Here is a 16,358-nt window from a genome sequence, read left to right on the forward strand (position 1 = left end):
GGCAGGGAAAGATGCTGCAGAGGGTCCAGGAGGGTTTGGAAGGATGCAGAAAGGCACTTCAGAATCCAGGAGAGTGCAGGGGGGGTGCAGAGGAGCGCAAGACAGTGCAGGAGGAAGATGCGGGAGGGCGGGTCGAGGAGGACGCAGAAGCCCCGTCCCTGAGCTGCTGCAGCGACCGCCGCTCCGGCAGGGCCGTGCCGTGCCGTGCCGTGCCGTGCCGGGCGGGGCAGGGCAGGGCAGGGCAGATCAGGACAGGGCAGAGCAGGGCAGGGCCGGGCAGGGCGGCGGGGGCGGTGCGGAGCCCGGCCCGGCCCCGCTGGGGCGGGGACAGGGGACGGCCGTGGGGCCGGCCCGGCCCGCCCGGCTCTCCGGCGGCGTCGATGGGGCTGCGGGCCTGGCTGCGATCGCTCGGCTGCTGCGGCTGCTGCGGCGGGGAGGCGGCGGTGGCCGAGAAGGAGCCCCTGCTCAGGTGAGACCCGGCCCGGCCCCGCGGCGGGAGATGCGTCCACCCGGCCGTGAGCCCTTCCCCGTCCCGCTGTGCCCTGCCCCGCTCCCCGCGCTGTCTCCGCCGCTGGAGCTGGGCATCCATCCCCTGCCAGAGCGCTCGAGGCTCCGGAGGGATCTTCCCCCGGCGGGATCGAGCCGCTTCCCGCTCCCTTTCCGCCCGGGTCGGCTGCCGCAGGGACTGGACTCCTCCTGAGAGCCGGCGCGGTGCCCGCAGGAGCCCTGCCCGCGGCATCCCCTCGGTGTTCCCCGTGCAGAGGGACGGTCCGGCGCTTGTCTCTCCACGGTGGGATTTCAATGGAGGAGCTGAACAAAAACGGGGGCCCTGCATTCCCAACCAAGGGGTCAGGTCCCACTGCCGGGCAGCTCTGGGTTGTGCAGAGCTCTGTTCGCGGGCTGGGGTCACAGAATCCCAGAATGGGACGGAAGGGACATTAAAGATCATCCACTTCCCCCCCCCCCCCCCCCCCCCCGCTATGGCAGGGAAACTTTCCGCTATCTCAGGTTGCTCCAAGCCCCGTCCAGCCTGGCCCGGAACATGTCCCAGGATGGGGCAGCCACAGCTTCTCTGGGCACCCTGTGCCAGGGCCTCGCCACCTTCATAGGGAAGAATTTCTCCCTAACATCTAAACTAAATCTTTCCTCGTTTAATTTAAGACCGCCCCCCCGTGTCCTATCACTATCTGCGCCTGTAAAAAGTCACTCTTCCCTTTCGGCACTGGAAGGGGCTCTAAGGTCTCCCTGGAGCCTTCCCTTTTCCAGGCTCCGTTCAGGGATGCCGGGGAGGAGATGGCGATGCGCAGCCGGAGCCGGCTTTAAGCGAGAGCTGCGTGCGCTGATCTCTGGGGAGCGCATCCCGCTCTCCTGCTGTCGGTGGCGTCTGCTTTGTGCGCGCAGCGTGAGCCTGGGCGTGTTGTGCCAACAGATTCTCCCCGTCCCGCCGAGAAGAGCTGTGCCAGCGTGTCCAAGAGGGTTTGCATGTGGCAAAGCATGTTTTGGGCGGCTCTCCCTGCTTCCCCGATGCCAGCCGCCGTCCTGGCACCGCAGAGCGTGTCCCAGCCCCGGGCTGGAGCAGGCACCGTGCCCTCCCTGCGCCATCGCTGCCACAGTCGCCTTTCGGGGAGGAGGGTGGGATGCTCCCGGCGTGTCCTGCATCGGTATCAGCTGACAGCGGGGCTGGGGACACACGGCTGGAAACGTCCTGATTCCGCGCTGGGAAAGCAGTTACCTAAATAATAACCGGTTAATCCCCAAGCATGAGGCCTCCAGCCCAGGAAATTGGCATTAACCTCCCGGGAGCCGAGCACACATGCGGAGAGGCTCCCTCTCCTGCTGCCCCGTGGCCACGGTGGCAGTCCCTGACCTGGCACCTCGCTTTAGTAACACGCTGCCGATCCAATTAATGCTGGCCCCAAGAAGGAAAGCCTCTATAAATTCTGAGAGTTCGAGAGGCACCTGCTCTGATACACGTGTGCCGGCATAATTAACCTAAGAGCCTGATCGCTGTCCCTAACAGCCTAATGCCTGCCCCTTCTTGGGGGGCTGTGGGGTCTTATTTCATTGTGCAGATCTCGCTGTATTTTTATTTTTACTGCAGGGCTGTTTAAAGGGAATGGATTTCTCGAGATTTCGGCTCTTTTAGCTGAGTTTTCGGTTTGGGAGCTGGTGTTGCAAAGCATGCAGGCTGCTTTGTTGTCTCTTGATGTGTGAATGTGGGGTCCGGCTTGGATGGTGCACTCGGGATGAAAATAAACGAAATATCTGGGCTCCAGATGCCAACATCTAATGTGAACTGAAAGCCCCCTGGAGCAGAAATCCATTGATGAAGCATTGGTGCACATCATTTTCTGGATAAAATCCACAGTGTGAAATGCTCCCCGTCCCTTCTGGTCCTACGAAAATTTCTTAACCTGCAAAGCCACTGCTGTTCACGTGCTTCTTTTCTCCCTCCCAATTCTTCCTTTGCTTGGAAGAGCTGTTGGCAGAGTTCTCCGTGCTGGTGTGGATTTGCTGACTCCTGGGCACTGCCACATGCTCTACAGGATGCTCCATGCTGTGATTTGGAAATGGGAATGTTCTGGGAAGTGCCTTTCGAGCTGTGAGGGGAGGGAGTGGCTCAGAAAAGCTCAGGTGTGGCAGTGTTATTGCTAAATACTGGTGTTTTAAATAAGTCCAATGTTAAGCATACTGGTAAATGCCCGAGTGGGAGGAAGCTGTGGAAAGCAGGGTGGGAGTGAACTCCTGCTGATGGCACGGCTGGCTCCTGAGTGCTCCCTCCCTGTCTGCTCCACCATTGCAAAATGCTTGTGCCCCTCCACACCCTCCAAGTTACCTTTGTTTGTTTGTCTTTAATGAGAGATGATAGGAGATTATCTTTCCCCTTATTACCTGTTGCTCAGGTTTTCGGTTTGTTGAAAGTCTAATTAACCTTCCTGCTGGAATGCTGATGGGAATTAGGTTGGGTTTTTTTTCTGTTTCACCTATGTGCTGGAGCTCCTTTTAGCATCTTTTTATGGCTTGGTGCCATGGCACCCAACAGGGTTACCTGGATGGCTTCCTTGGGAAAGGAATGGGGTTTGGGTAGCAAACAAAATAAACAGTGGGTTGTTCTGACAAGAAGTGAGCAGGGATTGCCAGAGGGTGGTAAGGCCAAAAATAGTTCTCCGCCTGTATTGTTCTGCTCAAGCGGCTGGACATCTTGATTAGACCCTTTATGGAAACCCCCTGCTAAAAGTTCTCTTAGCAGAAGTGTCCTTGTTAAAAAAATTACACATCCCAATAGCAACATAAAGCCATGAAACACAGAACTGCCCCCGTGCAAAGAAAAGCTCCCCACCTCCGTGGAGACAGCCTTCCCAGAAGATGATGCTCGGCTTTGCTAAGCAAATAAAGCCTGGTGTTCATTAGAAGGCTGAGGACATTTCCATTGCCAAAAGAAGATGGGGCTCAATATACTTTCCATGCCTTTTCTGTGGTTGCACAGCTCAGCACAGCTCTGAGGTCGGAGCTGCTGTGCGGGGGCACCTCTGGGCATCGCGTGGTTTGGTTTGGGCCACGGGCAGGATGTTTGCTAGAGGAAAAACTTCTGCCTCCCCACTGCTCCCCTCCCTCACCTCTGCCTGCAGCGCCGGGCTGGGAGAGGGGAGGGCCCAGCAGGGGCCGGCCCGGTGCTGAGGCTGCCTGCCCCTCTCTCCCTGCAGTAACAACAACCCCTACACGTCCTTCGGGGCCACCCTGGCGCGGGATGAGGAGCAGAACCTGTGGAGCACCCCCCACGACGTGACCCACACCGAGGCCGACGACGACCGTGTGCTCTACAACATGATCGTGGTCAGGAACCAGCTGGACAAGGACTCGGAGGTGAGGCAGCGCCGGGGCTCGGCCCCGCTGCGGGCTGGGCTCGGGCATTCCTCACCCCACGGGTTTTGGCACTGAGTGGTTAATCACAGAGTCACGGAGTGCTTTGGCATGGAGGGACCTTAAAGCCACCCCCTGCCATGGGCAGGGACACCTTCCGCTATCCCAGGTTGCTCCAAGTCCCCAACCTGGCCTTGGACACTGCCAAGGATCCAGGGGCAGCCACTGCTGCTTTGGGCACCCTGTGCCATGGCCTCACCACTCTCTCAGGGAGGATGTTTTTCCTAATATCTGGTCTAAACCTACTCTCTGTCAGTTTGAAGGCATTCCCCCGTGTCCTGTCACTCCAGGCTCTTGTAGTTTTGCCCCATCTTTCCTGTAAGATTTCCTTTAGGCACTGGAGGGCTGCCATCAGGTCACCCTGGAGTCTCCTCCAGGCTGAGCAATCTCAATTCTCCCAGCTGTTCCTCATAGCAGAGCTGCTCCATCCCTCTGATCACCTTGGTGGGCTCCTCTGGGCTGACACGAGCAGGTCAGTGCCCTTCCTCCAATGAAGCCACTGTGGAGACTCCAAAGTCCCCCAGTGTAGGCACCAGGTCCTCCCCAACCTGTTCCATCACCCTCCAGATTTTTTCCCACATCCGGTGTGGATGTCTCTGTGGCCATCTCATCCCTGGGAAGCTTGGAGGTATCTCCAGCACCTGGTCCAGGAGGAGCTGCCCCTGAGGCGTGGTGTGTTTCTCATCTCCATGGTAGCCTTGGGTCCATCTCCCCCTGTTGAGCATCTCCGTGTCCTCCTTGGCTTGGATACTTTCAGTGCTCTCCCATTGAGAGCGTTACCCCATTGGGCATAAATTGCCTCCAGAATCTTTTCTCCCCTCACTCCCCAACCCCTTCAGAAATCTCTATTCCTGTACAACTTTGGTCAGCCCAAACCAAAGGTTGTGTGCTTTCCGTGGAGCTGTGAGGGAATGCAGCAGCTGGCACTTAAAAACCAAGGAAGTCCGGAGGTCGGTAATGGGCTGCCTACATGCAGGGATGTGGGAAAAGACACCAGGTAGGTGTCTTTGAGATGGAGACCAGGGACAAAAAGACTTCTCAGGGAAGGAAACTGAGAAGAGGAATAGAAGAGACAGAGAAAGGAAAAGAAAGTGACAGGGAATGGGAAGAACATGAGGAAGATGCTTTACAGTGGATAAGGAAGCGTTTGTTTCTCACGTATCAGGAAGCAGGGGAGATTCCAGGGAGGTTTCATGGCAGCTGGAACACGCTTGGGAACGATGCCCTGCGAGCACCACAAGCCACAGCCGTGTGCTGGGAGCACTGGGGCCCAGCCCCGTTTCCTGCCTGCCCAGGCTGCTGTTTCGGTTCCCTATTTCCCCGCCTTGTCCTTCCCGTGGCCAGGCTGACATTGGTGCGGCCCCGGCAGCGCCCGGAGCTCCGCTGCCACTCCGGGGATGTGTCAAGTGAAACCCTCCTCCAGGGGCTTGCACGGCAATTATCAGGAGGCAGGGAACTGGCACGGCTCTTGGTGGGAAGGGGAAAATCATGGTTGTTACATAAAGGCTGTTTTGCAGCCCTGATTTCCTTTGCTAAGGCACTTCGGCACAAAGGAGATTGCAGTGGCCTGATTAGGAGCAGGCTGTAGCAAACAGTGACACATTTTTTCCCTCTCTGATCGCTTTCATGGCTCTAGAGCGTTTGCAGGAAAGCCTGGAGGCTTCATGTTTAACTTCAGCATGATCCTACTTCATCCAAGAGTCTGCAGGAGTGTAACTGTTTCTCCTATGCTAGTCTCTGTAGACCAAAAGCCAGCTCAGCTTTACAAGGAGCCTTAAACTCCAGAGAAATCAAAACTACAAGTTGTAAATAGCTAAAAGAGGTAATGGAGTCCTTGTATGCAGCTGGCCAGAACGCCCATTTAGTGGGGTTGTTTTTTGGTCAGTTTGATTTAATCATGGTGTTTACAATGGCTGGTTTTGTAACAACATTTTCATGGTGGCATGTGACCTTTACGGCTCCAACTGGAGATCTCTTCCCTCCCCACTGATGCTCTCTCTGCCTTGAGTTGCTTGTCTGAGAGAAGCCTGGGAGCTTCATCCATCCCAAAGTGGCTGAAGGAGACAAGCACAGCTCCATTCAGGGGGCTGCACTGGTGCACAGAAGTGTGGTGTGTCGCCCTTGGTCAGGGGGCAGGGAGGAGCATCAGCTGTGGCTGAGCAGGGAAGTGCTCCTGCCCCTTCGTGTCCTAAACCAGTGTGCCTGCCTGTCCTAAATCCCGCCCTTTCCCCTGCCTTCAGTGTATCTGTGGGGTTTTTAGCGGGTCTGAGCAGTCCCCGTGCCTGCCAGTGGAAAGGGGAAGCCCCAAACTCACGGGCGTTCCTCCCAATAGCAAAGGCAGGATCACAAACTCCGCTTTTGCGTGCAGTGCAACCAGTAAAAGGCCCCAGGAGCACAACATCAGGACGACAGTGAGGAAAGTTTTGAGGAAAGCCAGTGCACTTCACGCTTGCTCTGAGTGGGGCCCCTGCCCTTTGCAGCCCAGGATTGGCAGCAGCTCTGCTGTCCCCTCTTACCGCTGGGAAACTGAGGCACCGCGGGGAAGCCCAGCAGGCTGCTGCAGTTTCCAGCTGCAGCTCTGCCTGGGTGGCAGGACAGGGAGGGGCTTGGACAGCAAAGCCAACATTCCTGTGCTTGGCCCCTGGTGCCAAAATCTCTCCTTACTCCAGCAAGCATTTTAAAACTAGGCCAGGTTGCAGTGCCCTCCCCTCCTAATGAGACTTGGGCTCAGAGAGAGAGGAAAAAAGTTTAATTGCAGAACAACACTGGGCTGCAAAAGCCATCATCTGCTCTGGGGGCTGCTCTGCTCCCAAAATCTCCGGGGTGAGCCTGTGGGTACTGCAGGACAGAGGACGGAGGAACAGTTTTTGTGTGGTACACGAGTGCTACAAAACCGTAGGTCCTTTTCCTCCTGTGGTTAAAACTGACTGAAAGGAGAACTTGCGGCATTTCTGCTCCTTCATTTAGCAAAGAAATTCTGGTGTGCAGTGCACTCACTGTGTGCTTCGCCATTCCCCACCTGTATCTCAGGGATTTCCCAGCACAGGCCTTTGGAAGGATCCCAAAGAGCACGTTGGTCTCCATATCTGTGTGGCACCTTCTTGGCAGTGTCGGTGCCCTCCCTTGGGGTCAGTTCTTGGCCCCCACCATGGGGCAGGACCCACACCCGATCCGTGTGGAGCTGTGTCTTCCCCCTGCCTCACTTGCCCCCTTGCTGAGGGGCTGGCTCATGGAGCTGGTCCAGCAGATGCAGCCTTTGAAGATCAGAGCTGTCATCACAGTTTTTGAAGTCTGGGCTCATGTTTCAAATATGGGGAAATTTTTTTCCCTACTCTGGCTCTGGAGCATCACTGAGCCTATTGTACGGTAAAATCAGTCTGAGGTCTGGTGGTGAAATGAGCAGCAAGGGCTGCACTGGGGTTGTTGCTGGGCTAGTGAGGGTGAGGTGCAGAGTCCCCTCCATTAGATCTGCTTTGGGGTGGCCCTGGTTTCTCCAGGGCCTCTGCTGGAGTTACCCAGCCGTGGGCAGAGAGCTGTGCACCAACCCTGGGGACAGAGAAGGAGCTTCAGAGAAGGAGCCAGGGCTAGGGCAGCTGTGCCACAGCTCCGGGAACAGAAACTAAAGGCGGCATTTTGCATGGTGACTGAGGAAAACCCCCCTGTTCTCATGGCTTGCTGTAAATGCAGTGTTTCTCTCTTCTCTTGGCTCATTCCCTAGGGAAAGGTGGGATCAGAAGCCCCATAGCAAAGGCAATTCCTCAGCCTGCATCCCCGCCAGGGGCCTGGCTAGCACAGCAACGCTGGCTTGATCCCCCTGAAAAGCTGGCAAGGCCTATTTTTCTTTCTCCTCCTGCTCTCCTACAGGATTATTCTTTTCTAAACAGGTTACAGAGAAGGTCAGAATCGTGACCAGCTGTTACCGGGGCATAGAGAGGTGATGGGATTTATCGGGGCATGGGATGCTGGCTGGGCAGCCCAGACCCGACCCTCTTAATGTCTGCATGCCTCTCTTCAATTGAATCCAGTTTAAGTTTCTTCTGAGATGTCGGTCTGTAGTTTATAGTTGTTCAGCTGCTTCCAGTGGTGCCAGAGCAGGAGCTTCCCTGGTACCTGCCTGGACTGATATTTTGCAGTCTTTCCCTGATAACTCTGTTTTGACCTCATTTCTAAAATAACTCTTGGACAGCACTGTGACCTTAATTGCTTTTAAGAGAATAAAGGCAATGGATTTGGTGGGGGATTGTTCTGGCAACGTGGAGAAAGCTCCCTAGCAATTAGGAAACTTTCATATGATCAGGGATGAGAAGCTGGACAGTGCTGCCTGTTCTCTTGGCACATTTTTTTTTTTCCCAGAGCTCTGAGTTATGTTGCCTGGCTTATTCCACGTCATTTGGCATTTGCAGATTTAGTGTTTCACACTAGAGAGTCTGGGGAAGTTTTTCCAGGTAAACATTTGAAGGGGCGAGCATGTAGGGAAGGGAGGCAGTGGGGTTTCCCTGCTGCTCCTGGGATGTTCTTGACTCACACACTCAGGGTTTTCTCAAGCCCCCACTGGTATCCGTTGTGCTCTGCTCTGTAGGTTTAAAGGGCAAAACCGGCTGTGAAAACCAGGGCTAGGAACTGCAACCTGCTTTGGCTTCTTGCGGTTAACTCGGATTTTGGCAAGAGAGTCTATTTCCTAAACGCTTGCATTTGAGTGCGTGGCTGGCATGTCCCAGGAGCACCCCACGCTGCGTGTTTCAGTCTCCCCCTGTGCTTTCCCAGTGCCTCCTCCCTGCCCCAGGAGTTGCAGCTGACTTCCCGAGGGAGAGGGGTTTGGTGTGGACCCGCCTGCCCGCGGGGCCGAGCAGCCCCGTGACGCCCTGGCCCCTCCAAACCCTCCCCGGTGACTCAGGGGATGTGCGCCGGGAACTCCCTGCCCAAAGCCTCTGATGTTGCCCTTGCCCCGTGCACGGGCAGGGCGAGCTTTGCTCTTCCTCTGCTGTGTAGCTCCGGGGAGATGCTTTCTAGAATAATTCTGGGTGTGGAAAGATGCTCTTGAGTTTATTCCCTCATTAAAGGCGCGCAGAGGACAGCCCGTGGCAGTTCAGATGTCTCCGCTGCACAAGAATTGCCTGGGAAAATCCGGTGGTTTCTGAGACTGATGGAGAGCAGGGCACGAGTCCCTCTGAGGGCTCAGCCCAACGTCACCCTGATAATCTCTGCTTCCCTAATTCCTTTTCCATGGCTGGGAGCATCCTCCTCCCAGCTTTCTACAGAAATCTAAACCTATTCAGCTCCATGCTCAGGCAAAAGAAACCCCAGCAGAACAAGAGGTCCCACCCAGGCACCACAGTTTAGCATCGTTTTGTGCACCAAAATCATTCCTTGACACACTCCCCAAATCCTCCATCAACAGGACCCCGTCAGAGCTCCCCTGGGACTGAATATTCACCATATTCACTTCCACAACACAACTCCGGCACTGTGATGGACAAGAAAGCCATAACCTAGATTTTCTTGAAACAAAAATAGACAAAGGAAAACACACTGCTGTTAATCCGGAGAAAATCAGGAGCAGCTTCCCTGCATGCTAAGCACTGCTGGCTGTGCTTATTGAGGAGTCTGGCTCGTACCACGGGGTAAATCCCCCCACAAAAGCTGCTGCTGCGTGCCAGGAGGGCCACATTTTGTGGAGAGGAGCATCTTTCCCAGTGCCCCAGCTCCCTAATTCCACAGCGTGAGGCACGCCTGGGATCACAGTGGCTGTCTGGATGGATTGTCTGCATTGAAGGCCTTGTTTATCTCCATGGGAGGGCAGAGACACGCAGCTCTTGCCCACCAGCATGCCCAGACCGGCTCCCTCTCCTTTCTGCCCCTGCCAGGGGGTCACCAGAGGGCTGAGGCGTTTCCAAGGAACCCCTGCCAGCAGGGACCAAGGCATCACACAGTTTTTCAGTCTCTTTCTAAAAACGCCCAGGTTTTCAATAAACTTCCCACAAAGCTTTAACACAATAAACCCCCCCCTTCTTTTCTTTTCCACCCTGAGGAGCCCAGTTCTCAGCTCTGAGCTGGTGTCATGGGAGAGGAGAGTCCTGCCCCTGCCTCAGCCCCCTGGTGAAGGGCTGTCCCGGTGCCTTGTGCTGGCAGCCAGGCACTCTCCTGTGCAAACAGCAAAGCTGTTCTCAAGTGCCACTTCAGGAGAGAGGGAAATGAGCCTCTGGAGGGGGAATTTGTTTTCTGGGAGTGAGTGGCTGTGGCACAGCCAGTTCCCCTGCTCTCCTGACCTCGAGTCACCAGTGTCTTAACCCCGCTGGCTGCTTTTTCCAAAGTGTAATCTCCCAGGGCTTCCTGCAGCCACTGCTGATCAGCAGGAAAACAGGCTTGGCTTTAAATCTCTGCAGTCGTGGCATACCAGCCACATTCGGGAAAAAAACCCACTAAGGAATCTTCAAATCTTTATGGAATCAGGTCGGCTTTTGACCAAGTACCAGACAACAGTGGGATTTCTAACACAGGGCCGACCTTGGTGGGTGTTGGTTGTTTTTCTGCTCTGAACCCAGCCGTGGCCTGAAGGAAAATCTCAGGCTGACGGCACAGATTAACACCTGTTTATTCTTCAGGAGCCCGTCTAGGTAATCCCTTGCTGAGAAATGAGATTAATGAAGGTTGTTAACTGGAAGGAAGTTCTCAGGCGATGCTGTGACCCTGCTGTTGGGCTGCTTCTAGAAACGCACCCTTGGCAGTGTGTGCATTGATTAAACTCAGCTAGGAAGAGCTGGGACAAGGGCTCCTGCTTTTCTTGCAGAACACAGGAATGCATGCTTATGGAATCATGGGATCATTTAGGTCGGAAAAGTCATCTGATATCATCGAGTCCAGCCCTTGACCCAGCACTGCCAAACCCGCCATGAAACTTGTGCGGTTGTGTTTAAATGTGCTGGTGTGACTTTAATAAATAACCCCAAACCTTTTCCTCTTGCCCAGTGTCCCATTATCCAGCTCTAGAGCTGGAGGTCCAGTGCAAGGATTTCAGCTGTGCAGTGAAGTAAGGCACTAGCTGCAGCAACCAGCAGCCACTAAGGGTTGTCATGTCAGATGACTCCAGTTCAGCCCTCACCCACCCATGTGCACCTCTGTGCATCTCTTTTAATAAAAAGAGGGTACCCTGATCTTTAAAAAAAGTCTGTTTTTCTTGTTTTCTAGTACTTTTGAATACCTGCCTGCTCCAGTTCATGCCAAACAGGGCTTCATGTCTCACTGAGGAGCAGTTGTCAGCAACAACGGAGCTAAATTCTGTCATTTCAGGGAAACTGGAAGCTGCTTCGAACAGAGAAGACAGAGAAATGCTGAGCCAAGTGTCAAGCGAAATATTCTGTGTTGATCAGTGTAATGTCTTCCAGGGGCAACAGCAGCCTGGCCATCGACCTTCATACCCACCACCTCACAGCTCGGTGCCTGCACCAACTCTGCACCTCTGGCTCCCTTCCTCAAAGCTGAAATTCCTTGAAAATCAGCAGATTCCACTGACTGTCTGTCATCCCTTTGCTTTGCAGGAGTGGCAGAAGCTCAACTATGACATTTACACTTTACGGCAGACCCGGAAGGAAGTGAGGAGCAGGTGGAAACACATCTTGGAGGACTTAGGTAAGCTGGAGGCCAAAGGGATGTAATTCCAGTGGTACTGTATGCGAGATCCCACCATGGCTGAGGATGGGAACAGCTCCGCAAAATCAAACCGGAGAGGAGGGAGGTAAAAGGAGGTTGCTGAGTGATGCCTTCAGGTGTCCCACGTGGTATCCAAGGCTCCCCAGGGCTCAGGCATGGCGGGAAGGGGATGGGGACACCGTGTATGCAGGCACATCAAAACCCATGAGCCATGATCACCTTCCCAGCCCATAATAATGTGCACAGTCATCCATTTCAAGTTTCCTTGTGGAAACCTTGCAGTGGGAGTTCATCCCTAGTCGGGTTTTTCTAAACAAGATAAGCAGGAAGGAATGAATATTCCTTTCAGATGGGAGCACAGATACATCTATTTCATCTTCTTAGCCAATGGCAGCTGAGCAGAGCCAAGTCACTCACCTTGTCTGCTCCCCAGTGGATTTGAAATACTCTTTCCCCGAGTGGAATTGCTGCACAGAACCCCTCCTACTGCTGTTTCCAAGTGGTGGCGGTGGGTGTGGTGGGGTTCTCCCAGTTGCCTGGCACACAGCATGTGACACTGGGGATGTGCCAGCACATCAGCCGGGTGACTGCCATCGTGCTCTGGAGGTGCTTGGTGGCTGATGAGAAGAGGATGAGTGAATCTATTCTAGGATACCCTCAATGGGAGCCAGAGATGGGTATCTCAGCCACTCCTGCCCTACCTGCTGTTCTGGCAGTTGGGTGGGAGGAACATCATAAATCATAAATCCCTAACCAAGTGTCAACCCTCATCTCCACCCAGGTGCTCACACAGCCTGTGCAGGCCAAGCTTGGGAGGGATCACTTGGCATCCTTCCATCTCTCACTGCAGGCTGACAAGGGCTCTCCCACGTCCCTCTCACATTCACAGTGGCTCCGGAGATGTTTTACAAAGGCTGGGGAAGCTCAAGGCCACCCTTACCCCATAACTGTTTTCCTGTGTCATGCATCACCACCAGCCCCCTGGACAGAACAAAGACTCAGTGGTAGCTACCGCATTTAAAGACCTCTGCATTCACTCTCCTTCACCTTTCCTTCCCTGGGTACCCTTCCTGTAATTGATGCTGACTGCTACAGGAACAATCAGCCCCGTGTTCATCACTGCCACCGGTTTTATCCCTGTTACCTGATTTAGGGAGCCCCGCCAGCCCTGAAAGCTCTGGCAGCATCAGGAACATGGAAGAGCTGAATCAGCACCCTGGGTCGTGCATGCTCACGCACCTTTTCTCAGGAAAACCAGCACCAAACTCGCTGTGACTACTTTTGTGTTTTCTTTTCCCCACCAGCAAGTTTCTACCTGTCCCACAGCCTGCCTGAGGGAGTGCTGGTTTGTTTTAGGAAGTAGGGATGCAGCTGCCCAGGGCGGAGGGGGAAAAAGGAACCTTGCAAGAGCCCGAAGGGCTCAGGGATGACCCTGCTCTCGTGTTTATTTCTGCAACATTTCCTTCCCAGGTTTCCAGAAGGAAGCAGATTCCCTCTTGTCAGTGACCAAACTCAGCATCATCAGTGACTCTCAGAACATGAGCAAAGCCCGGGACATCCTGTTAAAGCTCTCGGAGGAGACCAACATCTTCCCGACCAGCTGGGAGCTTTCCGAGCGCTACCTCTTCGTGGTGGTGAGTACTCTGAGCACACCTTCCGCTGCAGCTCTGAAGGCTAAAAATGTCAAGCCTCCTGAATTGAAGGGTGCCAACCCTCAAGTAAACACCTCATTTGACCTAAGAGCTTAGAGAAGGCTTCCAAAATTAAGTGATAGCACAGAAACGGTGCATGTGTGGTTTAGATAGTCTGGATAGTATTATGTCATCTCACAAAGTGAAAGACTTGAATTTGGGATTTTAGTATATAGTAATACATAAGAGCCAAGGTAGAGAACTTTAAATGTAAATTAGTTATCTTTTTACATCTTCTTCTTTCTTCTTCTTCACAAATCTGGGTGGTTTTCTCTAATTAAGTAAAAAATATCTGCATTACAAGTTTCAAGTAATCATAATTATATTAGAAGCATAAATAATATAGATACCAACTGTTTATTAAATAATTAAAACTCCAATAGCCTTAAAGAGACACCATTTTAACCCACTTTCTCAACTTGTTAAAGAAAGCTCACATCCCCTGAGTTTGTAACAGATAGAGATAATAAATTTCAGGGTAAAACTTCAAAACCAACATCTCCTAAGTTTTATTCACCCTAACCTTAAAACAAGAAAAAAAACCCCCAAGAATTCCCCCAACCTGCCACCCTCCATCGAGCTCTGCAGGGAGCTCACGGGAGGGGAAGAGAGCAGAGGTTGCTCAGACCCGTGGGGCGATCCGTGTTGCTCTCGGAGCTTGGCCATTCAGAATCCCACAGCCCGCTGCCAACGGGCGCTCTCGCCTCCCTCTACGCGAGGTGGGAAGACAGGAGACCTAATGAGCGGCTTGCGGAGGGAGGGCTCCGTGCAGGGATGTGCCTGGAACATCCCACAAGTGACCGCGATCTCCCCACCCCCCCCCCCCTTGTTCGGCAGGACCGCCTCATCGCCCTGGACGCTGCGGACGAGTTCTTCCAGATGGCCAGCGCCGCGTACCCGAAGCGGCCCGGCGGGGAGCGGGCGGACGAGGGCCCGAGGCCCCTGCGGAGCATCCCGGCCGCCGTGCCCTGAGCAGCGCGCCCGGGCGCAGTGACACGGCCGGCTCCCGTGCCCGCGGGCAGCACGGAGAGCGCCCTCCCTGTTGCCCCGCGGAGGGGCAGGGCGAGGCCCGGCAGCGGCGCACGGAAGGGCGGGCGCTGGCCCCGCCGAGCCCCCGGGCACCGGGCGGGGAGAAGAGCCCCAGAGCAGCCCCGGTGGGACACCGCTGGCCCCTAGCGTCTGCGACAGGCACGGGGAGGAGCCGCCGGGAGCTGCAAAGGTTCAGCAGCTCTGATTGCCAGGGTTGAGGGGAAATGCATTTCCACCTTGCGCTGGTACCTGCCGCTGTCCCCTCCCCGGAGCCTGCCAGCCAGGAGGAGCAGCGAGAGAGGAAAAACACCTCCGTGTCCTTCTCTGCAACTGCGCGACTCTGCGCACCGGTGCTCTTCCTCACCCCAGCCCTCCAGGCAGGTCCCAGGGGATTTGGGAAAGAGGCAGGAGCCTCTTTCCAGGACAGGGTTTCATTCCAGGCAGCGAAGCCTTGGAGCAGTGTCACAGTTGGGCGCTCCATCCCCAGCCGTTAGTGGCTGAGGGATGCTTTTGTCGGGGGTGCTCAGCTTGACACCTTAAAAAAAGGTAGAGTTTAGGAAGGTGCCAAGTTCAGAGCTGCTGAGAATTTGGCTCCTGGAACATTGGTTGCCCAGCTTCTCAATCTATTTTGAAAAGTTTTGGTCTGAATTGCCTAAAAAAAAAAAATCACCACGAAGCTTCATATAGTGGCAATATAAAAATCCTCATTACCAGCAGGCATGGTATAATGAACATCCTTTTTATCTCGGGGTTTTGTCTGATAATGAGCAATAATTTTTAAAACACTGGATTTGATAAGTTAAAAACAAGGGGAAGGTCTTTGCTGGTGAACACGCATGCTGCTAACATGCCAGTTGAACATGCTGGTTACACAGGGCCTCCCAAAGTAGCAAAGCAGAGCTTTTATTTGTTTATACCTACGATGTTTAAATATATATATATCTATTTATGAACTGTTTTGGTTTGTCAGTCTTCCTGGGAAACATTTTTGTCAACTCAGAACAGCAGTGAAAGCTGAGTTTAATAAAGAAAACATTACAAAACCAGCCTTTCTTTTTCTCTCTGTGAACCTGTTCAGGTATCGATGTTTATGTTGACTGCTGATGGCAAAAGGGTTGAGGTATTTGTAGAGCCTCTACAGCTTGTTCTCCTCACACTTCAAATTGCCTGTTGACTTACAAGAGTTTCATTTGCCAGTCTAAGACCAAAGTCTTTGTAGGAGATGATGGGGATCAAATTTAAATTCAGTGGGATTTGGCATTAGGTACCCATTTCCTACCGATTTATTTTTTTTTTTTCTAGCAGGAGTCCAGATGCCCTTTGGAAAACCTCCTGTGTTTTTTAATAGAAAATAAACTCGGGTGCACGACAAATCCAAGGTTTGATTTGAACAAATTGTGGCGGAACAGAGAGATCCGTGTTCTGAGGAGTGCCTGACACCACCCAAAAGTCAGCCCTTGGCACATTGCCACAGTGCTACCTGTTATTTAAAATCACCTGATGAGTTTGGAAACCTGGGAGGCAAGAAGAGAAATCCTTTTAGCGTTCAGCAGTGCTTTTCCAGAGCCGTCCCTCGCTGTCACTGCTGTCAAACTGGTTCTAAAGTCACCAAAATGCATTTTGCTGTAACTTAATAGGGCAGACTGCCCAGAAGGGACAAATAATCAGGATCTCTGAGTGAGTTTAGCTGCTGTAACGAAACGCTGAATTTCTGAGTGCAGCCACAAGGAGGAGGAGGAGGAATATGCAGGAGTGTTGGATCAGAGCAGAGCCGCTCCTTTCCACGCTCAGGGAGGAGTAGCCGGGCTCAGAACTGCTTATGGACTGATCACGACAGGCACAGAAAAAAAGCCTGTCAGTCCCAGCGCTCGGATAAAACTGATCATGGGATGTCCTGAAAACATTGCGGAGCAGCTTTTGGTGAAGTAGAAGGATGCAGAGCTTTGGAAAAATCTACAACTTGAAAAATGATAGAAACCAGCAGAAATTGTTTCCATATAGATCCAAGCTCAAGTTGGTCATTCTGTCCACCTCTGTAGGAAATGTCCTTTCCTGCACTCGGGATAGGAG

At 53.6% G+C, this 16,358-nt stretch overlaps 1 protein-coding gene across 1 annotated transcript; it reads left to right on the forward strand.

Annotated features, from left to right (window-relative positions):
- Window positions 1–380: 380 nt before the first annotated feature.
- On the forward strand, window positions 381–15,324 carry MREG (melanoregulin). The gene is made up of 5 exons (XM_066189229.1): window positions 381–469; window positions 3,705–3,864; window positions 11,457–11,547; window positions 13,039–13,202; window positions 14,097–15,324. Exons 1-5 carry the CDS (start codon window positions 381–383, stop codon window positions 14,229–14,231), a joined length of 639 nt encoding a protein of 212 aa, XP_066045326.1. The 3' UTR covers window positions 14,232–15,324.
- Window positions 15,325–16,358: the final 1,034 nt, after the last annotated feature.

Source organism: Chamaea fasciata, unplaced genomic scaffold, assembly GCF_029207755.1.
Source record: "Chamaea fasciata isolate MVZ Bird 193981 ecotype frontalis unplaced genomic scaffold, bChaFas1.0.hap1 SCAF_8, whole genome shotgun sequence".
NCBI lineage: Eukaryota > Metazoa > Chordata > Aves > Passeriformes > Sylviidae > Chamaea > Chamaea fasciata.